The 27,709-nt window shown below is 41.3% G+C and overlaps 1 protein-coding gene across 1 annotated transcript; it reads left to right on the top strand.

Annotated features, from left to right (window-relative positions):
• The first annotated feature begins 574 nt into the window (after nucleotides 1-574).
• On the top strand, nucleotides 575-27,709 carry clcn1b (chloride channel, voltage-sensitive 1b). Its single transcript, XM_041044171.1, has 23 exons — nucleotides 575-1,291; nucleotides 10,298-10,517; nucleotides 12,658-12,789; nucleotides 12,956-13,084; nucleotides 13,284-13,417; nucleotides 13,847-13,924; nucleotides 16,305-16,383; nucleotides 17,845-17,970; nucleotides 18,789-18,873; nucleotides 19,162-19,263; nucleotides 19,736-19,820; nucleotides 21,114-21,269; nucleotides 21,387-21,456; nucleotides 21,547-21,657; nucleotides 22,205-22,418; nucleotides 22,515-22,648; nucleotides 23,352-23,533; nucleotides 23,645-23,726; nucleotides 23,818-23,900; nucleotides 24,213-24,257; nucleotides 24,375-24,479; nucleotides 25,508-25,594; nucleotides 25,888-27,709. Exons 1-23 carry the CDS (start codon nucleotides 1,241-1,243, stop codon nucleotides 26,350-26,352), a joined length of 2,955 nt encoding a protein of 984 aa, XP_040900105.1. The 5' UTR covers nucleotides 575-1,240; the 3' UTR covers nucleotides 26,353-27,709.

Below are 27,709 nucleotides of genomic sequence, written 5' to 3'. Positions count from 1 at the left end.
CATCTCTCGCACTGCCCGCCGCCCAGTGATAATGTTCTTAGTGTATCAGATAGAGGCCCAGCCAGCTGTCCGCAGTCATTCTCCCCTGACGCACACATGCACACATATATACACACGCTGGCAGTCAGAGTAACACATTTCTCGCTGGCCTCTGGTGTAGCTGTGAGATTAGGCTGTTATGTGCTGGCGTGTGGACCACAAAGCAGGGTGGGGTTAAGGGGGATCTGCTTGTGTCTGTGTGGTTTTCATAAAGGCCGCCTGTCTCATCAGCATGAGAGGAGGAACCAGAACTCCAGCGAGTTACAGACGTTTAGATTAACTTGTCTGAGTGGGATGTGGTCTGCATGTGGGTGCAGAGCAGTGGTGGTCTACTCTGAAGGCCTGTGAGCTTTTCAGCTTTCAGCGAATGATGTGAAGCACATGTACGCTTAGCTCCCTTCCTGTATTAGCTCCTCTGGATATCTGAACCAGCCTCAGAGGTTAAGCAATATGGTTTTACCATGGGAGGGCACATTCTGTGTTTTTTTTTTTTTTTTTTTTTCTTGCCCCCCCAAGGGACAACTGCCATAGCATGTGAGTGTTATGGGGATTGCCTTGCATCATTGGCTGATTAGGTGTGAGCTGTCATAGGGGTGTCGTGTGCACCTTCCTGCTCACGTTGCAGGGGCAGCCCTATGGGGGGTGCCCTTCCAACCCCTACCCTTACCCCCACCACCTCTGTCCAAACAAGAACAGTCCATCCAAACACACACACACACGCATACACCTAATGGCCGGCTGGCAGGGAGGGTGCTGCTAAGGGCAACAAGTTGTGTGTGTGTGTGTGTGTTATTAGGTGTCTGCAGTTCTAATAAAGGAAAGCGCTGCGTCCTTCATTGCCTCATCAGATGGCTTTACTCTGCTTTGTCCGCCTGTCTCATTTCTGTCTGTGCGTCTGTCAGTGCTGCAGTGGAGCTGGATGGCTTGCAGCCTCTGGATCACCTGGAGAAGAACGCGTTTGGGCAGGACTTCATCTGTGTTTTTTGATCTTCTCTGTGTAACACGAGTGTTTGAGAATGAGTTTATAGGAGAGTGAGAAACTTCAGAAGATGTTTGCGTGCTTATTTGACCTGGCGTAAAGTGTGTATACAGTATATAAGAAGTGAGAGAGAGAGTGTGTGTGTGTGTATGGTGTTGCCCATGCCATTGGAAATGCTGGGGTGTCCAGCGAGGTTATTTTTGGATCAGTGACAGCGTGTCAATGGCTGCAGATGCGTCGCAAAGGAAGGCTCTGAGATACCAACAGACCCTGGTAAGGCTTTCCCAAATCTTCCTTTACCTGCCTGCTGTCCTCTCTGTCTCTTTAAATGTCCTTCCTTCACCCTTATTTAATGTTCCTTTACCTGCCTCCCCTTCATCTCTCCATCTACCTGTCACCTATCTCTTCTAACCATCCTTTGCCGCTCCTTATTTACTTTCCCCAATTCTTTCACTCTTACCTTTCATTATTATTATTTTATCTATTATTTTGTTTTTCCTTAACTGCGCTCAGGTAATCTGTTTTCATCTGTTGCATCCTTTCTCATCAACAAGCAGTGCTTTGCGTGTTTCCTCGTTCTCCACTACATCACACAAAGTTCTCCTCCATTATTCTTCCTCTCAACTATCTTCTTGCTCCTCCATTTTCTTTTCTTACTTCTTGAACAAGATTTCTGCAACGTGATGTCAGGTTTATTTGTACAGCCTTCAAACACATTAACAGTCTCCGCTGGTTTCACACCGCCTACGTTACAAAACGCTGAGTGAAGGCGATAAATGTAAAGTCATCCCTGCAATAAACAGGGATTTTATTATTTATTTGGTGTTCAAATACCAAGCTCTTACTCTTTCATTCAACTGTTATTGTTTTTTTTTGTTGTTGTTGTGTTTTTTGTTTTTTTTGCATTGCCCAGATTAGAACCATGAGCCCATTGCTTCTGTATGATCCTTTCTCTCACCTTCTGTCTGAACCTTCTGAATCTGCAGCCTTGTAAAGTCATTTCTGTTTTCATGTGGTGGTGGATATAAATACCTATATACAGGAAACCTGAGCAGACAGGTTAGATGTACTTGTTGAGATGAAGTCATGTCACTATATCTTCATGTTCATCTGTTTAAGTACTCATCCAGAATGATGGTCATTCCTCCCAGGAGCATCTTGAGATGTCTGCTGGTGTTTCACCGCCACTGACTCATTTTTTTCTGCTTTTTTTTGTCCAATCACACCTGTTCTGTGGGAATGAATGTCTCACAGCATCAGATTGGTTTTTTTCTCCCCCTCGCCCCCCGTGGATGATTTGCAGCGTTGTGTTTACTTCCAGGGTTTTTAAAGGTCGTTGATTATGAATTATAAGATGGAAGAATGACAGGTACATGAGCAACTGAGTTTAGAGCAGCTGGGGTGTGTATGTATGTGTTAAAGCAGCCTGAGCAACTGACAAACCGAGGAGAAGCAGTGAGAGAGTGTCAGCTCCTCTTCTGCTTTGAGAAGATGGGACGTTTGCCCGAAGCAAAATCTCTAATCCCCAGCCCTCCTGGAGCCTCTCGGGGGCCCACAGGTCAGATATAAATAAGAAATCTCAATTAATCACACTATTTACAGGCTTAATGTTTCTCTGCAAAGTCACATGTCTCTCAGGTGTGAAAGCTGCGATGGCGTCTGTGTGTGTGTGTGAGAGGAAATTAGAGCCTTGAAGGATTTGAGGAGTTTATGTGTAGAGCTGTTAATAGATTGTCCTAATATAATTTATTTATTGATCAGGAGCAGGATATGGCGGTGTATATTTTCAGGTTGATGATTTAGATGGCTAATTCTTCACAGATGTACACTGCTGATGGGAGTTAATGTTAAATGTCTGCTTTTTTTTTTTTTTTTTTTTCAAGCTCCCAGCAAGTGTTGAGCTTAAATCAGGTTACAAGGTGAGGTTGCACATAACTGTTTATCTTTATCTTTACATAGTCCATAATGTTTCGTTTGTAGTAACATTGTCGGAGACCCACTATGACTTTGAGGACTCTCGAAAACATTTAATTGAACTTGCAAATCTCTGTCATGTAATTGCATAACACTTCAAAGGAAACATCGTAGAAATTATAAGGAAATTATCCAGAAATGATTGGCCTGTAAACTAGAGAATTTCCTTGGTTGTTGTAAAGTTGTGTTAATTACTTCCAAGTCACACAGCTGTTGTTGACCCTTGACCTTAACAAAGAGGAAGCTCCCACTGTGGACTCGTGTCACGCTGACAGACACACTCCAGCAGGGTGGCGAGAACAGAGAGGTGCTTGTGTACAAACTCTACAGGCAGACTGTGTGTGTTTGTGCTTGCTCCGATACACCTGGTTGTGTGTTACAGTCTGTGTGATGGATGTGGTTAAAAATGAGGTTGTGTGAGGAGATGAATCTCAATCTGCGAGAATGTCAACAGCAGTGAAACAGATCTCATAAGTCTCAAATGTTACAGGCTACTAAAAGGGATAATGTTCACCTGCCAAATGTCTCACAGACTGGAATGACAGGGATGTAGACGATTAAGCCATTAAATTTCATTTGATATCACAGTCACTTGATGTGTCTTTTCAATTACAGAGGTGGCTATAATGTAATAATTAAACTACTTGCCGTTACGTCAGTAGCTACAGGATGAAACACCATGTTAAAGTTGTGAAAGTGTCAATAACTTGTCATTGTTTTTGTGTAAAGGTTAAATCCCTCCATCTGTCCGCACAACTGCCCTCCTGGGAGAGCTGGGCCGAAAGAGAGACAAACAGCGTGAGAGAGGGAGAAGTGTGGAGAAGTGTGTCAGTGAACATTGGGTCACACTGCTGCTAAATTTATCCACGAGTAAGGTTTCACCTCAGGGGTGGGGGTTAGATGGATGGGGACAAGGGGTGGTGAGAGGGAAAGTTTCAGGGGGAAGAGTGAGGGAGAAACGTGAAAGGCTGCACACAAGAGTTCAGGTACAGGTGAGGGATGGCTTGGAAAAGTAGGCACAAGAAAATCTGAAGGGCAGAAAAATCTGATATCAGATGTGTAGTTGTGTTTATAGAGCTATAATATCTGTGGAAGAACAATTAGAATAGTAAATCAAATCCACGCTTCATTTCTCAAAAGCATCAAGGCGATCTTAACTCATAATATGTTTTTGGGAAACAGGACCCAGAGCACAAGAGTCTGCTGTAATTTTAATTACAAATAAAAAAGATTACAAAAGAAAAAATAAAAAAGCTTGAATTCAGTTAATTTATATTTATTTCATATTTCATATAAAAATGGATGTATGCTGCACTAAAATTTAGATTGGATTTCGTAGAAATAATCACCATAATCATCATTGTGATTTTTTTTTTTTTAGAGTAAAATAAGAATTTAAAACTTATAATATGAAGATATCTTTGTGGACTAGTGGTTTAAGGCACTGACAATTTAACCAACCTTGATTTGAGTCCTTTGTTGCATCTTGTTTCACATCTCTCTTTTCTCTCTCATTTCCTTACTGATACAAGCACAAAATGCACCCAAATATGTTTAAAAAAAGATAATTCTAAATATTAAAATGTGCAGGACAACAGGCAGCAAGATGGTTGTATTGTACAGTGTATTTAGGTTGGCTAACTTTCCAGTATCCCAGTATGCATTAGGAAAAAAGCAGGGAAATCCCAGTCTGTTGCAGGCTAAAACACAATCAAACATGTTTACAATAAAAATATGTTTACACAGTGATGACATTGAAATGAAATAGTGTTATTTTGAAACTGACAGCAGCTCTCCACATTCAGGGCCAGCAGTAGTTTCTAGCGAGTAAGTTAATATAAAACCCTGCGACACCCAAAGTCAAATAAAACACTACAGTCCAACAAACTGACTGAACCCTGCTGCTGTTTGTTTTTTTTTTTTTTGTTTTTTTTTTAAGATGAATGCAAATAGCTACCTGGTGGCTTTGAAAACCAGCAGCACTCAGGTCCCCAAAGACCCAGAAACCACGTGAGAACTTCTGGGTCACAACAGAACATCAGATAGTGACCCACTTTCAGTCCCACAGTTGGAGAACAGTTAGACTAAATAAAGGTAAAGAACAGAACCCAGCTAATTCAACGTCAGGCCGATACAAGCTGATACTGAAGAAATCAGTGTAAGCCTGTAAATTGGAAGATGTGCAAAATATAAATGTTTTATAAGCTGCGTTCTTTTTTGTATTTTGCTCCATATTTTTCTCAATTCAAGTTTATTTCTCTTTTCTTCAGAGTTTCCAGTGAACTTTAATGTTTAAAGTGAAAAGTCAGGATATTTATTGTAGAATATCTTGGCTCAATATCTGTTTTTGTCATAACTTTAACTCAATCTTTAATAACCACGTTTGAGGAAAAGTAAGTGTGTGAGTACAAAAACAAATGTTAGCCAGACAAAAAAAACATGATACTGTACTGTATACTGTCCTAGAGCCCAGTCAGGCTTTAGTAAAGCATGTCATCCATGCTGAAGGCATTTAAAGTACAGTACGGTATTATCCACCCTATCCCACACAATGTTAATATGGTTATGGCCTCCACTCGGTTAGCAAGTATTATTTTCATTCCTTAAGCTTGTGTCCTACCGGCCTGGTATCATTTATGATCCTGCTGCAGGACTCTGCTGGAATCTGCTGGATCGACCGCCTGACTGAGAATCTACCCCACTGAATTAAGAGCTGCTGACAATTTATTGTCGAGCCTCAATTGTCTGTATTAACCTTTACTGCTGTCCCCCTCTGTGTGTCTGCGTGTATGAGTGTGTGTGTCTGGAAGTGCAGGACTGACCATACCTGTCAGTCACTGGGGGTCTATACTGTATGGATGGAGCAGGTAGCAGGTACAGCCTATGTCCGTCACTCTGGCAAAGACAGGAAAGGACAGATGTAAGACATAGATATCCAGAAAAAGAATTACAGTATATTAGAGACAAGACAGAGAGTGAGCTGCGTCCTGCAGGAGGAATGGCTAACAAGATGAGAGAGAGGATCAACACTTTCGAGACAGTTCTGAACATAGATCAGTTTCTGGTAAGGTTGACTAATTTGTATATTGAAACGTTTCCTTCTTAATGTTGTAACAGCTTTTTCAAGGTCTGATGCTCTCACATCTTAAATGAGAGGGAACTTTTGTCGTGTTGCTTTCTTTTGTACTGACTTAAAATTCTTGTTGTGGCAAAGCTAAATAAATGTAAACAACCGTTAAGAGAGGTTAAAAAGTCCTCCACGGTTGATTTCTTTTCCTGGATTACTTGGTGTGAAGTTGAACTGCGGGCTCATACATAACACATGGAAGTTTACAGTTTGGTTTATTTTTCTCTTGGCTGCGCCGACATGCCTTAATTAGAACATGACAGCTTGAACAGTGTTTGGACGAGGCATGGAAATGTTATTGTGCTGGTTAATTAGTGTATGCATATGGAGACATGCTCTTGTGGAATGTGAATGTGTGTGTGAGAGAGAGAGAGAGAGGGAGGGGGGGGGGGGGGGGGGGGGGGGGGGGGGCGAGGGTAAATCTCCTGATCTATCCGTCAGTGAGTGGGTCAGATTTTATCATTAACCTTGTGCTAAGGGACAGGACTATATTGTTTGAAGGCCTCACCTCACACACACACAGACACATGTAGACACAAGCACACACACACACACAAGAGCATCCATTTATACACGCTTGTAGACACACAAACACAAACTTAGCATGCTTAAGAAGCCAGACAAGTACACTCAGATATTTATGAATATGCAGTGCTGACTCTGTCTCATAAGGGACACAGGAATGTGCTATTATTTTTTTAATTAACTCTCAATGTCACACTGCCCTTCAACCTCTGCCTCTATTAGCAGCTCTCACTGCGACTTAAGCTCCCTCTTTCTCTCTCTCCATATCTTTCTTCCTACAAGCTCATTTCTTCTTTTGTTTACCCACGAAGTTGTTTCTTTCTTCTTCACTTTCTTGTGTTTTTAGAGTATATGTTACCTTATTAAATCCAGCTCATAAAGGGCAGATCCGTAAACGAATTCAAAGCTCCTGACAGCTCACCACCAAAATTCAACACAGGCTTTGTATTCGTAACAGAGCCAAGGGAGGAATGGTTTACATTCCTCCATTTTCTTCATCCCACGAGACCTGCAATAAGCACAACAGTAAAAGCTTGAGTTCTTACAGTAGAGCACAGGAAACTAATGATGAGGGGTGTGAGTGTCAGAGCTGTACAGTAACGCCTGACTACTTTCATGTGTCCGTAGAGAGATTAGAGAGAGAGAGAGAAAAGTACATGAAAATAATAAGAGCCACGAGGGGAGGTGGCTCTTATTATTTTCTTGCTGAGAGTAAATTAGTGCGAGTAGAGGAGGTAGAGGAGTTGGGGAGCGGGGAGGTGGGGGGGGGTGGGGGTACAGTATATCCTGTGGTGTTCTTGACTTGGTGTGGGAAGGTTAGAGAGCAAAACTGATGGCAGAAACTATATTCAAAGCGTGTGAAAGTTGGGAAAATGTTGGTTACTCATGTCATTTTTGGGGCTTGTGCAGCTCAGGGCGGACACAGTACAAGGTCACATGGTGACACAAAGGTAAACAGGGTTGAGAGATGAAGACAGGACAAAGTCACCTGATATGAATGAGTCACAGCTTTCCATGTCTCTCTCACGCTGTGTCTCTGTTGAGTTATTTTAGATTTATTTCCATTTTGACAATTCAGAGAACTTGGAACTGGAAATATATTAGGGTTGCATCCAACAGTTTTTTTTATTAGTGATTAATCTGTTATATTTTTTCAGTTAATTATTTAGACAATGCATTATGTTTTCCATAGCCCAAGGTGAAATTGTAATTTCATATCTATAGATATGAAATTATAATTTCATGATTGACCATTCATCACTAAATAAATGAATCAATTAAATGCTGCAGTCATCTACAAATGTAACAACAGAAAGACGACGTTAAGATGTATAATGGTAAATATTGTATTAGTGGAAATGTTATATTATTTCACTAGGACCTCGGAAGCTCAACGTATAAAACAACAGATCTTTCACTCTCTGTGAACAGTGCACAGCTTTCTCTTGTTACTGTACCTGGTTTTGATGGCGTCTGGTGCCAGAGCCTGTTTGATGATGTTGATGGATTAGTTCTTTGGTGTTAATGTGTAGTCCAGTGGTAGAGGTGGTGGTGGAGGTGGTGTGGAAGTTGTCTGCAGTGTAGGACAGGAGACAGAACAGGGACAGAGCTGCTGCCACATCATGCTGAAGACAACTGATGAGCAACAGGTAAAGACATGAGGACCAAAGGCTGCATCTGGTCAGGGTTATTTTTTTTATGCTGCCAAACTTAATCACACACTCCAGGTGTGTTTTTTTTTTTTTCTTTAATCTCCAGAAGTTGTTTTGGTGTGTCTGTTTACATGTTTTAATTATTTTATTTCCCAAATAATAGCTTTAATGGTTTGTGTGTGTGACTATAGTACATAAGGTATACAATATATTAAACATAGTGCAGTTCTATAATTTTAGTTATTTTTAATTCCAAAACCTGCTGTCTGTTTTATTATCATTTATTGCACATATTATTTTCTTAACCTGTAGAGTGATATTACACAACATGCTGTTTTCTATATCTTTAAACATACAAATCATGTAGGTTCCTACTATTTTGCAGAAGATAATAGGTTTACGTGAGATTACATGTAAATGTATCAGGTAATGTTAAAAGCAATGATAATAAGAGATTGATACCTAGATAGTTCACATATTATGCTGTGTGCCATTACACACAAGAAAAAAACCAATGCATTGACGTTTTTTATATTTCCATTGCTGAAAAGCTTCTTTGTCTGAGTTATAATGTTTTCCTGTAACTTCTGATTTAAACTCCTGCACATTAGAGTCTTGTCCTGAGTAGCAGACCCCATTATTGTGGCAGCAAACCAAGCTAAAACAAACAAATGATTTATGGAAGTAATACTCAGCCTGCTCTTTGCATAATGCCAAATCATTAAAATAGACAATAGTGGTTTGCATTCCTCAGCATAGCTTGTCAGTGGTCTACTGTTATCTCAGCTTTTACAGCATCAGTACAAGGGTAATGCAACAAACACTTGTTGCATTAGTGCTCATAAGCTGTTACCGGTGCAGCACTGTACTGAATAAGAGTTTGTGGTTGGTAGTGTTTAGTGAGGTTTAAAATAACCGGCCAGACGATTTAGTGGCATCAAAAGTTTTCAAGAGCCTTTAACAGCGTAACTGCATGGCCACCTGCTATGTGGTGCATTCATGTATTAATTATAAACTTCTATATCAGTCTGTTTGTCATGTGGTTGTAGTGACTCATGCATCACAGTGGATGGTTGTGTAAAGCAGTTTTTGGACACTCAAACTGAAAATAAGTTTCGTCAAAAGACAGGATTTATCTAACTTGTCATATAATCATTTATAACTTCTTTTCTTTCCATCATTGCAGATTGCTGTTGTTGCACCTTTATTATATTATTCGTGAATGGAACTATGTGCAGTTAGCTGAGCTTTCATCCTGGCAGGGCCTCACAGTTGGATGTGTCAGCTCTCCTTCCCTGTGTGAACATGAGACAGAAATGTGTGGCAGCCCCCCCCCCCCCCCCCCACACACACACCCCCCGTGTGATTTAGCGTCCTGCTTTGCTGTATGCTGGGATGCATGTGATCTGTAGGTTTCAGTTGCACATCCTAGCTGCACCTGGATCTGCAGTATTTTGCAGCCTCTCTGGTTTTAAAGAGTGCAGTGCAAAGTGATCCCACTGGATCTCAAGGTGTCATGTTTTCTGAACCAAGTGTGTATCATTGTGTGTGTTTCTGTGTGTGTTTCTGTGGATGTTTCTGTGGTTGTAGTTGTTAAGTGTGCACATGTTTGGAAGGGGAAGATGTGGAATGTCCTCTCTTCCAGGATCTCTTCCTCTGGCTCCTTTCCAGCCCCTGCCTCCTCTCAGGGAGGGGATTTTCCGATCCCTATGCCCGTTTTGTCTATTTCTGTCTGCCAGGGTATTCAGGTTGGTGTGTATCCCTTACACACACGCTGTACGCCCCCCCATCTCTTTCTCGTTATCTCAAGACGCTGGATCTAGTTTTATCCTTCACCCAAGTCTCAGTTGTCAGAGGTATTTCTCCTTCTCTTCCCTTTCCCTTCTCTTGCTCCTCTCCTTTCTCCTCTCTGCAATCCTTAGAGGTCCAACAAGCACATGATTTGTTGACTTGCTGCTTTTTGTTTCACAGTTTATTGTCAGTGTTTCCCCTCTTTTACAGCTGTACGGTGAGTACAGGGAGCAGCTGGGGAACTTTGCCCGACGGGAGGCTGCCCGTTTGCTGACTGAGAGACAATGGAGGAGACAGGCAGGGGACAGCGCCACAGCCTCAGGCCGCAAAGGCCACGGCCGGCGGCATCATCATCACCCTGTGACCCTGGAGTCGCATCACAGCCACGCTTCATCCACCAAGAAGCCTCGTCCCTACTCCAAATGCCAAGGTGACCAGCAGTGGAGTTATGACAATTAGCAGCACTGTTCAAAACTATTCAGATGCCAAACAAAAGCAAGATTGAGAAGGTGGAAACTGTGGTGATGGTCATGCTTTAGTTGCCATGACACCCTATGTGGTAACCAGGTAACAGAGGTGGAAATTAACAAAATGCCTTTTAACTAAACACAGTTTTGAGCTACTGGCACTTCACTTCCAATTTTTCTTTTATGTGAAACTTCATACTTTTAATGCACCACTTTGCAGAGAGAGCAACATTCATCCCATGGCTTCAATTACTGGTTACTTTGCAGCTTATGATTTTACATGCAACACGATAAGCTCATAAAAGATGATGCACTGCTATAGTTTAATAAGGCTGCTGCAGAGAACATGAGGGAGTGAGGCTTAGCACCTCATGCACTAATAAAAGAACATTTCAGTTTTTTTTTTAAATTTTATTTAGATGTCTCACATTTTATTTATTCAGTTAACTGTTCAGTTATTCTGAAGATCAACTGAAAATCAAGATCAAGGGAGCTTTTGCCCTTCTGCTCCACGGGAGGTTTCTGTCCTCCCCCCGCCTCTCGCCCATAGTCAGCTGGGATGGGCTCCAGCCCCCCCACAACCCTGACGGATTAAGCGGTAGAAAATGGATGGATGTTCAGTTATATTCTAAATCTTGTTTCCCAGCACAAAGCTCTAATTACTGTCTGAAAGCCATCTCCACCCCGCAGGTATAGTATTCTTGTGGAAAAAATACTGAATGCTTAATATTTCTCTCCTCATTTTTGCCAGCCTAAAAGTTATCAAATCTTAATATACTGAGTCTAAAACATACGGGAGTCAGCAGAGAAAATGCTCAGCATGTGTTTTAATTTTAGAATTTGCTAAAAAAACAAAAAAAAAACAAAACAAAAAGAAACATAAACAGAGGACATGATGATTAATTTACCTCCAGCCTCCACCAGTAACACACTGCCGACATATTAAAAATCTGAAAGTATATTTTGTTGTATTTTGAGTACTTTTACTTTTAATACTTTACCCAATTTTTCCTAATAATACCTACATTTAAAGTAACATTTACAATGCAGAACTTTCAGTTTTAATTGAGTATTTTCAGCGTGTTGATACTTTTAAGTAAAAGATCTGAATACCTCCTCCACCACTGACCTCAGTGCCCTCGGTGGTAATTACATCTGTGCCTGGACTAAAAACCACCCAACGCTGCATTCATCATCTACATTAATGCATCAGTAAGCTAATACTCTGGAAGAACACTGGTCTTTACAGTGAGATCATTGCTAATGTTAACTGCTAATTTTTGAGGACACTGTGGTGTTGGTGTTGTTGTTTCGGCTTCTGTTTTACTGCAGGGTATTGACGCTATTTTGTCCCCCTCCCCAGGAACACAGTGGCACTTCATTTAAGAGTTGGATTACACTGTGTTGTACAAGAGTTACTTAAAGGGGCACTCCACTGACTGTACATGTCGAAGTCAATTTACTAGTCACCAGGGGTTCTACAGAGCCTGTGCGGGGGGAAACGGTTGCATAATGTCTTTTGTGACTCTGGAGGGAGCTTTGTTAAGTGCGAGAAAATGATTGAAATGGCATCACTTCAGAAATTTTGCTCTCCAAAGAGACACCTATTCAAAATCTCAGCTTGTGCTTGAAGGCTGCAAATTTTAACAGCAAACCCGTGTTACAAACTAACTCCCATACTAGGGACTAAGTGACAACCTCTTTACACACAATTTTGAAGTCAGGACTTCAAACTGTGTGTTTTTACACTGGGAAATAATGCTTTTACTTCAGGACAAAAATGTAACACTTTTTCTCTACACTAACAGTAAACTCGCCAGTAAAAATTTGTATTGTCTTTCTCTATGTTCCTTTATATGTGTAAAACTTTTTACAGACAATGCACCTACATCCATTTGTAAATGTCAGAACACCACAAACCATTAAGATTATTCTGTACTGGCATTATAGGCGCTTCTATGATGAGCTGCAGCATTGTCACTGTACTCACAATCACACTGACTGATTCCCTCCCAGGCATTGTTACAATAGCTAACTGTCAGTAATTAAATCAAGTGATAAATGGCTTCAAGGTGAATCATTAATTTTCTCTCTCTGTCCCAGATTGTTTGGCTCGTGTGCGGCGGTACATAGTGACCAAGATGGGGGAGGACTGGATTTTCCTGGTTCTTCTGGGACTGACTATGGCACTGGTCAGCTGGAGTATGGACTATGCCAGTGCCAAGAGTCTGCAAGGTATCAAAGACCAAGTGTGTAGGGATTATTCCTGTCAAATTTACTGCTTGATAACACAGGATTTTAGTTTTTACTGTAGATAATCATTGCATCTATACTCATGTGTATAGCGTGCTTTTTTGGTCCTTCTTACTCTTTTTATTTCTGTCGTTTTTCCGTCTTCCAGCCTATAAGTGGATGCATGGCGAGCTTAAGGGCAATGTGCCACTCCAGTACCTCGCCTGGGTTACATATCCCATGATCCTTGTCATGTTCGCCTCGCTCTTCTGTCACCTGGTTTCCCCACAGGCCATCGGTAAGCTCTCCATCACCTGTCATCCTCTCTTATGCACTCCAACAACTGATGTTTCCAGTTTTTACCTCCTTTTATCTGTTTTTCTGTTGTAGGATACAAGCATCTTAACCTCTGTTTCTTTCCTTACTACATTCACTGTCTTTTCACTCAGATGTTTAGTTTCTCTCTCTATCCCTCCACTGTTTTTGTTTCTTTACAGGTTCTGGTATCCCTGAGCTTAAAACCATCCTTAGAGGTGTAGTCCTGAAGGAGTATCTGACCCTGAAAGCCTTCATAGCTAAAGTCATCGGCCTGACTGCTGGCCTGGGCAGTGGAATGCCAGTGGGCAAAGAGGTAAACAAACCCACCTTTCCACCTCTTTACTGTTTGTCTTTTTCTGCATCTATTACCACCCACTCATCCAGCATCTCCATCCTCATCATCTCCCTCCTCTCCTCTTTTCCATCTCCATCACTCCATCTTTTTTTCTTCTTCGTCTCTCCAAGCCTGGAGGATAATAAATTATCCTGTCATGTTTTTCCTCTCTCCCTCCTCTCACGGGACTGAGGCAAATTATTCAAGTCCTCAGCCAAGGAGTACATCCATTTTCCCTATTTCAGTAACAGGGCAACTGTCACATCCAGCAGTTATACTGTGATTTATCTGTTCTGATACAACACGTCCCAGTTTAGAGTCTCTGTTTTACAGACAATAGTCAGTGTCTGTGTAGATAACATTACACGTCGCTCATCTGTGTCAGTGATTTCCTCCCATCACCTCCAGGGGCCATTTGTCCATATCGCCAGTATCTGTGCGGCAGTGCTGAGCCGATTCATGTCCATCTTCTCTGGAGTCTATGAGGTAAGCCGAGGCCCTGACCAAAACAGACTACATTACCCATAAGTCTCACTCACCACAGTTAATGTACTAATGGATATGGAATGCAGCTTTTCCTTCAGTTTGGTTTGTCTTTATCATAATTACAGGGTTCCCACAGCCTCTACAAATATTTATTTCCAGATTTGAGCAAACTGAGTTGTTGTGATTTTTTTTGCCATGCAAGTAGCAGGGTTCAAGGGATGACAATGTTTATTAGTCGCTCAGTTGGATCGCCGCTTTAGTCCAGAATGGTATAGTTCAACAACTGCTGGATGGATTTCTGTGAAATTTTATGTAATTTCATGATCCCAAGATTGTGTATCCTAATTACTTTAGTTATCTGACTTGTTTTGTAATGGAACCTTGAGGTTCATGATTGTGGTGTTGAGTGAAATGTCTTTACAAGTACTGAATGTATTGCCATTGAACTTTGTACACCCATTCATGTCCACCTCAGGCTGAATTGTATTAACTTTGGAGATCCCCTGACTTTTCATTTATCACCATCATCAGGTCAAAGTCTGTGGACAGTAGACTCTTAGTTTCATTATAAAATGACTGGATGACCTTGAAAATGTCATTCCTTGTCCTTCAGCTCCATCAACACTTTTTATTTGGCAGGGTCTTAAATTACATGAGGCCCCTGTGGTGTTCGAGTTTGCCAAACATTCTAATTTTGAGTCCTTGAGAGTCATTGAGAGGTCCTTGAATTTTATGTTGAAGAGAAAGTGGGAACCTTTTGCCTGTTGTCCTCTCCCATCTGTCTCTTTCCCACCCAGTTCACGCCCTCCCCTCCCAGTTTCTCTTGTGTTTTTGTTTTGGCTCACCCCCTCACACCTCGTCTGTGTTTGTGTCTCACTGTATTAATAGTGTGATGATAATGTCTGGCATGTGTATTAACAGTGACCTCCCATATCCCTGTCTCCTTCTTTCCCTGCTCTCTCTTTCTCCACCTCCCTTTGGCTTTCTCATTCATCCCTGCTCGTCTGTGTCCCCTCGCTCCTCTGTTTTTCTCCCCTCCTTCCTGTCCATATCCACCCCTGACCCTTAACCCCAGAATGGAACCCATAACCAGGACCTGTTGGTGTGTGCGAGTGCTGTGGGAGTGGCCACCTGTTTTGCTGCCCCCGTGGGAGGCAAGTCCCGCCTTGCTCTGCCCCCCCCCTGACTCTCTCAGGCGCAGATCTCTGGTCAGCTTTGTCCTCCTGAAATAACATCAGTAACACAAATGTGGAGGTTAAATCTGACCTCAGACCAGTGTCCTGTATTACAAGTGATGAATAACACTGGATTAATGTTTAGACATGCAGACTGACCAGTCAATAGTACATGAGCCTTGGATTATAAGGTTCTGTCTACTTTAAAGGAACAGCTCAATATTTTGGGGAATGCAGACTCTGAGAATGCTACTGAGAAGCAGTATTTATATTAAGCTAAGCTAATTCACCCCTTGCTATAGGTCAGCTTCATATTTTAAGTACAAACATAAGACTGGTATCAATTTTATCATCTACTTCTCAGTAGGAACATGAATAAACACATTTCCAAAAATGTCAAACTGTTTCTTTAAAACCGACTTCATACCAGCATCCGGCATCACCAGCAATCAATTCAAAGTGAATGAATATTTAAACATACATATCAGCTTGCAAGCTACACTATACTAAATTATGAGGTTCTTTCTGCTATCACGCCTTTTCTGAAGTGGTGAGCTTCAAAGTTTTCAGCATCCCAACCCCTTTTTAGAAAGTCACAAACTGAAAATTATAGGCTATAAGCTTCTACAAAGATAACACAGATTGTGAAAGATATTCTCTAACCCAACTGTGATATTAAAAAGTTACGTTAAGAAACGTTATAATTCAAGGTCATGAATAATCAGTGGAAATATTTTATGTCTGCTACCTTTAATTTTCGGTCTGCAATCAGTTGCAGAGATCTGTCTCTCAGGACAGTGTGACCGCTCGGTTTGTTTCCTGATTTCTTAATTGCCTCCTCTAAGTCTGATTACTGTCATCTCCCTGTGCATCCTCTGCTTGATATTCTCCTGGTATGATTTTTTTCCCCTGCTTTATCACTTTTTTACCACACTCCAGTGAGCATAATTTATTCACTTTATTCCATTTTATTTCCCTTCTGTCAATCCTCTCCCTGTGGTTCCCCCATCCTGTCCTCTCTACCTTGATCTTTTATTCTGTCTTCCTCCAACTCACTCTCCTGTCTTTCTGTCTATGCTCTTGTTCCTTCGTCACCTTCATTTTCCCCTTCATCATCTCATGCCTTTCATCCCTCATTCTCTCTCTCTCACCCCTTTACTTCCCCCCTGTTTTTTCCTCTCCCTCTCTGTTTTCTGTGTCAGTAGAACCCTTATGGTTACACAGATATACTGACTGTTGGCTGTGCCGTGGGGGTGGGATGCTGTTTCGGCACTCCACTAGGAGGTACTGTACATCTGCACACTGCCTCTTACAACCAAAAATACTGCACCAAACACCCTCCTGTACTGGATCAGTACCATATTGAGGCTGCAATATGAAATACAAGTCTCCCTGGATGTTGGACCTCAATACTTCCTGAGCGCCAACTGATTGGGTATCACAGACTATCAGGTATCAAAATTTGGCAATGAATTCTTGGTCAGATCCTTAGCCCAAGATCTTTGTCTAGATGCTTAATTTTGTCTAGACAAAGATCTTGTTCTCATTTTAAAAGCTGTGAAAACCTAATTCATTAACTAGGTTTTATCATAATTCATATCACAGTAAAAAGTTAATTTATCAGTTAGTTTTTTACTATTTGTGATATCAGGATCTGATGGCTGTTGTGGGGTTGTTTGCCTATTGTTGCCAGGCATCTTTCAATCAAATCTGATCAAAATACATACACACACAGTCCTGATAAGCGTTGAACTCCAAATAAACTCCAAATAAACCACAAAACTCTAGGCATGTTTCTTTCGATGTAATGATTTCAATTATTAGTTTCCAAGGGTTTTAGGCAACATTAAACACTGATGCAATAAGAAGTAAACTTATTTACAGTGAAGCTCATCCATCATCTCAGAGCTCCTCATCCACGCCCACTTGCTGGACCCAAAATTCTGGTTTGTGAGGCTCTGACATCCTCCATACAGAAAGAAAATGTTACTAATTACATACTAGTAGTCCTTAAACATTGTGTTTTTTTTGTAAGTGATCGCACACTTGGAAGCTTATGTAAATGTTCTCCACATGTTCTCACAAATTGCAGCTCCTTTATCCACAAGTACCGAGTAGTATCAAAACAGTACTCTTTAGTGTCAATAATTGTTAATTACAATGTCAGTCAAAGTTCAAAAGTACACAATCCCTCAGTACACTTTTAAAAACACTAAAAACCTAGTTTTCAATCGACAAAGAAAGGAAAGAATACACTAATGACAGACTGTGAGTCCTCAAATATTTTTTCATCCTTGTCTTCTGTTCGGCTGTTTTTTTTTTGTTTTTGTTTTTTTTAAATCTTGTTCAGAATAATGTTTCTGATGGCTCTGATGTTTATTTTATTGCTTCACATGCTGATTATGTCCCTGTGTGTATGTGTGTGTGTGTATGTTCGAGAGAGTACATGCATATATATGTGTGTTTGGTTGTGTTAAGAGTGTGTGTATTCACTCCCTGTGGTTCTCCTGTTGTGTATAATTACACCCTTACCTTCTAGTGTTTTTGGTCTCATTCTCCCCTCTCTCTCCCCCTTTTCTATTTCTGTCTCTCTCTTTTTCCATCCTCTCCCTCTCCTGCTCACACTATCCATCCTCATTTTTCCTTTCCTCTGTAATCCCTCCTCTCCCTCTATCCCCCCCCCCCCCCCCCCTCTCTCTCTTTCTCTCTCTCTCTCTCTCTCTCTCTCTCTCCCCCCACCACCAGGGGTGTTGTTCAGTATTGAGGTCACGTCTACCTACTTTGCGGTGAGGAATTACTGGCGGGGATATTTTGCCGCCACATTCAGCGCCTTCATATTCAGGGTGCTCTCTGTGTGGAACAAGGATGCTGGTGAGAAGCGGAGCAGATGCACATTTAACGCACAAACCATACACACAAACCATCGAAACACTGCTGAGCTGGCACTTCATGGAAAGTAGCTGGATATGCTTCTTAAGATAAACCAGAAATGTTTTAAGTCATCATCTACAGAATATATGCCATCCACCAGCACTACAGTAAAGGCACTTGTAACTTTTGTGCAAATCCCTGGACCCTGTCTCTTTCTTTATTTCAGAAACGTTTCTTACAGTTTATATTAATATTTTCTAAGTCAGAATTATTATATGTGCAAGATACAATTCACAAAGGGAAGATCATTCCAAGTCAAACTTTTTACATCCAGCCATACTCGGGACACATCTTCTCAATAGTCGAACATCAAGCTCTTATATTTCATATAAAAAATTTCCAAATACTTTACTTTTATACCAGAAGTATACCAGAAGTTCAAAGAGGGGAATTTTTTTCAAGTCTTATTTTTTAGTAAATCCACAAATACGCTCTTCCTTAATCAGCTGTACCTGCTCAATACCAAACGGCAGATAAGACAAAGTTAGAAACTAGAAGTTGAACAGGCATTCAGCATTGACTAATTTAACATGTGAATATTGTTTATTATTTTGTATTATTTAGGTAAAGGTAATGAATTTTTCCCGTGTCCTTGACTCTTATGTCCCTTTTTTGATTTTAACAAAAGCAAATCAATAAAATTCAAACTCAAGATGTTGAAAACAAAAGTGTAGGAAATTTAAAGTAGAAGTGATTAAAATCACATTTTGAGGTGGCTTTACAAGATCGTTTATAATATTTATTTTTCTGTCTCTCAGTCACGATCACAGCTCTCTTCAAAACTAACTTCAGGATGGATTTCCCCTTTGACCTGCAGGAGCTGCCTGCATTCGCAATAATAGGGTGAGGGTATTTGCGAGGACGTGTGTGTCTCCCTGTGTGAGTGTGTGTGCAGAGATGCAGTGGTGGGTTTTTTTTGTCATCATTTGATATTATTTATTTGATATTATCTTTAAATAAAATGGAACATGGATCTGTCGAGTACCTGTTTTTGGTCTGCTGTGGAGCATACAGTAGTCAAACCAATGATGTATTATTGCCAATACATGTTGTGTCCATATCTAATAGTTAAGATGTAAATTTGTTTTATTGTTCAAGGATTGAGCTAACTGTTTGCTTCTTGTGTGTTAGGATCTCATGTGGCTTCTTAGGGGCGTTCTTTGTCTACCTGAACAGGCAGGTGGTTCTCTTTATGAGAAGACCGACAGCTCTCACACGCTTCCTAACCAAACAGTGAGACACACACAACACACACACACACACACACACACAAACAGGACTATACACTCACTCGATGCTGTAGATTAATTCTGGCAGCTCATGTTGTTCTCAGGAACTCAAACCGTCAAACCACGCATTCAGATAAAGTTTCTTTTAATGTATCTCAGCTCCACTCTCCAAACTCATCAGTCTTACAACACTGGCCAGGACAGCAGCAAAGCCTTAACAACATTTAAGCCAGTTATTCACTCAATGGGGAAATTCACTTACCCTCTGAGACTCAACAGTCAGGGAACATTAGTTGTCACCATTAGAGAGAGGCGAGCTGCAGTACAAGGAGAGGCATACAATCAGTCCTGGTACACACTCACATTCAAATGTTCATTACTGTTACATGCATTCATTTCTTAGTCATGTTGCAGGTTTCTGGGAATACACTATACTTCCTTTTAATGACTGTGTGTGTGTGTATTTGTACTCCCAGTCGATTGATCTATCCAGGTGCAGTGACACTGATCATAGCCACCTTCACGTTTCCTCCTGGATTTGGACAGTTCATGGCTGGCGAGGTTAGACAGAATCAATCTCACGCTCTCTGACTTCTCTTTGGTGTGTGTTCATTAATATTTATGGTCTTGTAAAAGGAGGTCAGTGGAGTCTACATTGTGTGGTTTTGTCATGTTATGCTATATATGGAAGCAGAAAAAGGCAGCGATAATTTGAATTTTATTAGCAACTTAAAGGGGAACTCCATGGATTTTACACATCAAAGTCTGTTTACAAGTCTTGGGGAGTACTATTGCATGTGTTGAAAAAAAAAAGTTGTATAAAGCTTTTTGTTGCTCCAGAGGGAGCTGTGTGAAGTCTGATAAAAGTCTGATAACAGTGTCAGTTAGATCTGAAGACTAAGATAAGATGAGAAAGAACTTTATTAATCCTGAGGGAAAATTTTGTGCCATTAACATTTCAGTGCACAGAAATACTGTGTAGAGAAACACAGTTCTTTGTCAAGTCTAAATACTATTCACAATAAATAGAAAAATAAAATAAATACAAATGAAATAAAAATATTTACACAGTGCAGCTATAGACACAGATGTGACATGAATGTGCAAAACAGAATAATGTAGTTGTCAGCGTTGGGTTGAAAGTGACAGTGTATATTAACACTGAAATAATAAAATGATGGCCACAGTGTTGACAGCAGTTTGACAATGAAAAAAAGCTGCGGTTTGGGGTAGATTTTGAAAGCAGCAAGGATAACAGAACTCTGTAGCCTGCCTGTCATCTCTGATTGAGGCTAGAGGCGCGAGGCTGCATTAGACACACCCGACAGGAGGCGGCGATCAAGTGTTTGCTGCAGTGGTTTTGATCCTTTTTTAAAGAACTGCCTTAATATTGAAATTTAAATTACACTGGATTTACAGAATTGAACTATTTTACCTCAAAAGCCATCCTTTTTGGATTATTTGAGTGCAACCTGTTGGGCAGAAATTTGATCAATTCCATTGAGGCTTTAATTGTGACTAATTTAAACTGAAACAATCTGAACATAGAAATTGGTTTTTATATTGGCAACTTTCTGTGTAAATATGTGAACAAATTATTAAAATATAGTTTTTGAAACTGCACAACTTTGAATTGCCACTACTACCACTACAGCCTAGTTGAGACATAATTCTTCCTTCTTTCAGTCCAGTAAAGTTTTGAGAGCTTTAATCCAGTGTGGAGATACTTTTTTTCCTCCATTGATTCTGTTTTCCTGACCTAACAAAAAGATGTGATGTGCACACATTTGCATTTTTAAAACAAGAATCGTGTGAAAACAGTATTATTCGATGTGTGTCTGTTCCCTGTGGCAGCTGATGCCCAGAGAGTGTATCAACTCCCTGTTTGATAATTTCACCTGGACCAAAATATCAGAATCTCCTGCCCCGCCCGGCCTCGGTCGCTCCTCTGCATGGCTGCATCCTCATGTCAGCGTCTTCGTCATCCTCCTTCTCTTCTTCATCATGAAGGTAACTCTCCCTCCCTCTTGCTGTGTACTGTAGGTATTGCCTTTAAATATATGTAATAGCATGAAAAACCTCTGGGACCAGTCTCGATCCTACCTTGATCCTGTTTTTGTGTTGCAGTTCTGGATGTCAGCAGTTTCCACCACGATGCCTATCCCCTCAGGTGCCTTTATGCCAGTGTTCATATTAGGTAAGAGGATTTTGTAGTGCGAGTGCAGTATCTCCTGCTGAGCTTCAGTTCAATTTGTCTTTACCAGCGTGCCTTATCTCCCTCCTCAAGGAGCTGCTTTCGGTCGCCTCGTAGGGGAGATCATGGCCACCCTATTCCCAAATGGAATCCTGTTTGATGGAATAGTCTACCGCATCCTGCCAGGAGGTTACGCTGTCATTGGTCAGTCTGCTCTCCTTAGTGTTGTTCTCAGATTCCCATAGACCTAAAGACTCTGTGCTGTGCAGTTTTGAATGTGACTCTGTAACCCTGCAGAAAAACATTTGAATAACCTCAAATGAAACCTTTTAAAGTAACTGACAACTCTTGAATTTGGTTTCTCACACACCGTGGTAAGCCTGCTCTGTCTGTTTCACCACAAAAGTAACCAAATTTTATCCTAACTGGGGGTTAATATAAGTCTGTATTTAACAGTAAGTACTTTTCACCCAGTATGTGCTGGAACAGGCTCTAGTCCCTCATGACCCTCCACCAGATAAACGAGTTAGAAAGTTAATAGTTGGAGGGAACAGATGCATATTTTTAATGCTTAACCATCTGATTTCTCTCCAAAATTTCTGTTTTGTAAAATTAGAATACTTACAATATTTGAAGCCCAAATTGGCTTTTCGTTGGGTACAGAAAAATTAGATGGAGTAAAAATGTTAAAGAGTAATCATACTTTCACTCTTACCATATAATCTTTATGCTCCCCACTGCTTTCTACCAGGAGCGGCTGCAATGACGGGCGCCGTCACACATACGGTTTCCACAGCAGTGATCTGCTTCGAGCTGACTGGTCAGATCTCCCACATCTTACCCATGATGGTGGCAGTCATTCTAGCAAACATGGTGGCCCAGGGTCTGCAGCCTTCTCTCTATGACTCCATCATCCAGGTGAAAAAGCTGCCCTACCTGCCTGAGCTGGCCCTCGGGCACATCAGGTAAAGTTTACAGGGATCATTTTGTGCGTTTATGTGTTCCATACCGCTGCCATCCTAAGGCAAATGGTAAATGTTGTCATACCTCTGCCTCCCCAGCAAGTATAACATCTTTGTGGAAGACATCATGGTCCGCAAAGTGAAGTTCTTGTCTTCTCAATCCACTTTTCGGGAATTGAACCATTTGCTAGAAACCACGACCCTGAAAACCATCCCACTGGTCGATTCTAAAGGTAGAGCATTCACCTTTGCTTAGCGTCACCTGACCATATGTTTATTCTTAAAGGAACTGTTTGGCATTTTGGAAAACACAAATTTGCTATCTTGCAGAGAGTAAGATGAGAAGATCAATGTCTGTACAGCAAATATGAAGCTATAGACTTGGAAAGGTTTGCTTAGCTTTGCATAAATACTTGGGGAAACAGCTTGCCAAGCTCAGTCCAAAGGTAGAAAAAACTTATCAGCATCTCAAAAAGCTCAATAATAACATTTTAGAGACTCCAGGAAGTCACTGCTTTTGGCAAAGAAACAGTCCCACACTATCCCCCCATTAAATCCCAAATATTATTTTTTTTCCCTTCAATTTTTTTGTACAGTTTGTGTTTGTATTATTTTAGTATTATCCAAGGTTTTTTTTTCTTTTGTTTAGTAACCTTGGACATTTTATTAAAATATTATGGTTATACAAAATTGGTTTGTCTGCGTTTATTTCTAAAGCTATATTCTGAATTATCTTTGACCATTTCTGTACCAGTGGTCAGAGCCAGACTACCTGTTCCCCCGTTTTCAGTTTTTATGCAAAGCTAAACTAACCACCTGCTGGCCCTAGATTCATATTTAGCAAAAAGACATGAGAGTAACATCAATTTTCTCATCTCATCCACGCCAGAAAAGCAAATGAAATGATTTCCTCACTATTCCTTTAACACTCTGCAGAATCCATGATTCTTCTGGGCTCCATCGAGAGAACTGAGCTGCAGGCTGTCTTTGATTGGTGGCTCTCACCAGAGAGGCGAGTCTTTGAAAGAGGTCAGAGTTCACCGGGCCAGGGCTCCAAAGTCAGCTGGGAGTCCTTCACCTTTGTTGATGAGGAGGGCGGAGAGGAGAGCGCAGACAAGGTAGAAAAAAAAAAAAAAAACTTAAATTGCTCCACAGATGGAAGCTGTGGGTGGAAAGTTTGTTAGTTTCAAAAGTTCATTATACAGTTACTGAGTATGTTGTGCCCTCAGACTGCTACAGTGCAGGAAGAATGCAATGGGCCCATCCCTTCCCCCAAACCTCAGGAGGCCTCCACCAACCACACAGGTTCAGGTAACATGGCACTTCCACGGCACATAAAGGCTCACCCATCAAATGTCACTTCCTCTCTCCTCTTACATGTGTTGCCATACCATTTCCTCAGACAAGCGTAAGCTGCCATCTGTCAGGAGGACCCTTCAGAGACTTTTCTCCTCCACATCTTCATCAGGCCAGACTGAAATTCAGGTATGCCTCTAAGATCAACCTCCCATACTCATTGCTTTGACCCCAGATGCTCAAGGGAGCAGTGCATCAGTGATCTACTGTCAAGTTTGCAGTGACAGCTCAGTCAGGGCCTTCAGCCCAACATGGCAGCCTGAGCCAACCTCGCTAATGTGAAGGGAAGAACATGACATGATGCAAACAAAGAAGAGTTGACATGTTTTCCAGAGCAATAAAACCACCAGGGGGCATCTTATCATCATCTGTATGGCTATCTGAACTGGCTGACCGTCCATCTGTCTGTCCCTCACTCTGTTTTTCCTTCTCTATCCTCAGGACACCACGCCCCCTCCGCTGACTGACACCATGTCACCAGAGGAGGTACTGTACACGATTGATTGTACAGCCAACAATGTGACAATCAAACCATCCAAATACATAACACAAAACTCTGTATAATCTGAGTCTGTCTCACTTTCTTGTGATTGGCTGATGCAGATCAAAGCCTGGGAAGAGGCAGAGCTGGACAAACCAATCGATATGGAGCAGATCCGTATAGATCCTTCCCCATTTCAACTGGTGGAAAGAACATCTCTGCACAAGGTGACCAGAGCAGCACCTGAGTGACGCATAGCTGCATGCAAAGATCATGCACAGACACTGATTAGTCATCCACAATTACCAATTCATATTTCCAATAAGCAGGTTTTAAAGGTGTAGTTCAACATTTTGGGAATTGCACTATGTTTTTACTCCTTCATTTTTGTACTGATAAAACAAACAGGAAATTACATGTTATTTAGTGAGCTTTAGACCACTTGGGCCTAACAGAAAAAAAGTTACTGTAAAATGTATTTATTTCTATTCTTAAACTTGTCTTTTTACTTCTTTGTTGTATTTGCATTCTTCTGTTCTAACTCTGTGTCTTCAGTATTTATTTTCCATATCAGCTTCAGCCTGTGAAACCAGTTGAATAACATGGGCAGGGATAGTCTAATGAACCTTTTGCATCATGGGAAATGTAGGATGCAGTGAATTTGGAGTTTGACCCATGCTATACACTAAAAGTCAGGATGTGACTTCACCGCTGACCTATGCTGACAAGGGTGTTATGGGTAAACATAGGTCACAGGGACTCACAGAAGGGCTGATGTAACACCATCCAAGTCTCAGCAATTCATCATGCAGGCCTTCATGTCATCCAAACTGGTTGAGTCAATCCTGTCAGAACTTGAAAAAAAATTGAAACATGCTCCACACAAGTTTAAAAGAAACCTGCATGTAAATGTTTTTTTGTTTTTTTTATCTGTGTCTTGTGAGTTCCCGACTGATGAAAATGGAATTATAAATCGCTCAAGTTTATTTATTTTTTATTTCTAATGAATGGGGATCATTGAGGACAGAAAACAGACTTTTCATGTGCAGCTCGCTGCAGCTTATTCTCTGTTCATGTGAAAGCATTGAATCCTGAATCTTGAATTTTATGCTGTGACTCATGCTATGTAGCCATGCCACATATTTCTTCTAGAAAATGTTTACGAGGAAGAGTGCAGCCATGCAGGCAGAATACTGTCACTGTACAATACATTGAACACTGACTGGATCATGTCTTCCTCTCTGCCATTACTCAGACCCACACTCTGTTCTCTCTGCTGGGTCTCAGTCACGCCTATGTCACCAGTATTGGAAAGCTGGTGGGTGTCGTGGCGCTGAAAGAGGTAATGGCTCTGTTTTTTTTCTTTATCTGCATGTTTTTTGTCACCTCTCTCAGTTCGATCCTGTAATGCGGCATGACAACAAGCTGTGGTGATCTCATGTTGTGGGCCGTTGTTCTGTCACAGGGTGCATCATGCTTTATGCTCTGATTCATGTGGTTATTCCGTTCACCGCCCTCACAGCTCAACTCCCTCGGTGTTCACTTTAGTAATCCTACATTGTCGCTTCAGCACATTCTCCTGTGCTTCATGGTTTGCCTCCGTAGATATTTAAACCCGTTTCTCTTTTCTAACAGTTACAGAAGGCTATAGAGGGCTCAACTCGTAGCGGGGTGAGGCTTCGTCCACCTCTCGCCAGCTTCAGGGATGCCAGCAGGAAAACCAAGAAGCACCAGCCTCCCTCATCCACCCCTTCCTCCCCCACTCGGGACAGAGACCTGTGGGGAGAGGGGAGCAGACTTGAGGGGGAGCTGGTGAGGAAGGAGTCCAAAGAGGATTCCCGAGGGAAAGCATCATTTTCCAGAGGAGCTGCCGGGTGTGACAGTGCTCCCTCCTCCCCCAGCAGTGTGGGGAGCATGAGTGGTAGCTTCACTGCCACAAGAGGAGTTGATGCCGCTCCTCAAGAGTTGACGTCCCCTTCTACCTCCTCCTCAACCTCACCTTCATCTCCTCCCTCCCCTGTGTCACCCACTAGCCCTGTCCTCACGCTGTCCTCCCTGCAAGAGGAGAGAGAAAGTGAGGAATCAGATGAGCCCATATAGGACTGAGGTTAAGACAAAAGACATTTACCTACTTCCGATTTCACTCCTTTTCCCCAGAGACAGAGCTGATGTCTGGGTGGAGGAGTTGGGCCGACCTGCAGCCCTCACAGAAATTCAGCTCTCAGTGAGCAGGACGAGCTAGTGCACACAAAGCTCCTGAAACTTGTAGTACAGGATTTTTTCTACTCTTACAACAATCTCACTTTTTCACTCAGGTGCCTTCCTGTGTCTTTTGAACTGCAGACAGACAAACATGTCCAGTCCTACATATCAATAATGCTCATTGTCCCTCCATATCTTGGGAATGATGAATGTAACTGTACATCACATCTATCAGTGTCTGGTAATTTCATTAACTACCTTTGAAGAAAAATTAACTGGCAGCAATGAATTGTATGATAATGAAATAATATATTGAGAAAGACTTAATTAATTTGACCTAGAGGTCAAAAAGATCATGCATTTAAAGTTTACTGATTGAGGTTAATTTTTAATTATAACTTACATTTATCATATATTTGCTGTATAGTAAATATTCAAATCACTTATACCAGTCTGTAATTTTTAAATATAATAAATATTAAATTTGTCCACTAGATTATTTTAATTATTCACAACTATCAAAATAATTATGAGAGGAAACGCTTAAGTTTTGACATCTGATAAGCCTTAAAATGCACATACACAAGAATGTCTGTACCACATTTCATAGCAACCCATCGAATAGTTTATGAGATATTTCAGTTTGATATCATCAGCATGCCTAATTTCGCCATGTTACTGATAGCATTCCAGCATTCAGGCTTTTAAAAGAGAATATCAAACTATAAACATTTTTCTGCTGTGAAAGTCAACAGTGTGTTTCAGGCTCTGATTCCTATGTGAGCTTGAACAATTAAGCAGCTATAGTCCCTATAGAGGAGGCCTGTTTGTGAGAATTTGTCATTAATATTCTCCTGGCGTAAAATTTTCCTGATAAGGACTGTAGACGAATGTTTTTGGAAAAGCATGACAGGCTGGATTACACTGCTGCCAGTTCCTTGGCAATGGCTGTTCTGCCTGACAAGAACCAATGAGCTGGCCAGAGACACTGGCTGCCACCAAACGTCATTTAAAAAAAAGGCATATCACATGTGTTAAGGCTCCAGAGAAAAAGGGGTGAACGTGTGAGAATCTAATTATTTACACCTTATGAACAGATATCCACACATATGCACAAGAAATGCTGTTTGTTGGTTTGTTTATTTGCTCTTTCTCCACTGGAGGAAAAGAAGAGGAGACAGGTAAAGGAGCTGGTTGGGGCATAGGAGGTTCTGTCGTGCAGGAAGAAGAGGGGAAAGGAAGAGAAACAGGAAGA

This window comes from Toxotes jaculatrix, chromosome 8 (assembly GCF_017976425.1).
Source record: "Toxotes jaculatrix isolate fToxJac2 chromosome 8, fToxJac2.pri, whole genome shotgun sequence".
In the NCBI taxonomy this organism is placed as follows: domain Eukaryota; kingdom Metazoa; phylum Chordata; class Actinopteri; family Toxotidae; genus Toxotes; species Toxotes jaculatrix.
This window is presented reverse-complemented; position numbering and strand designations above follow the sequence as displayed.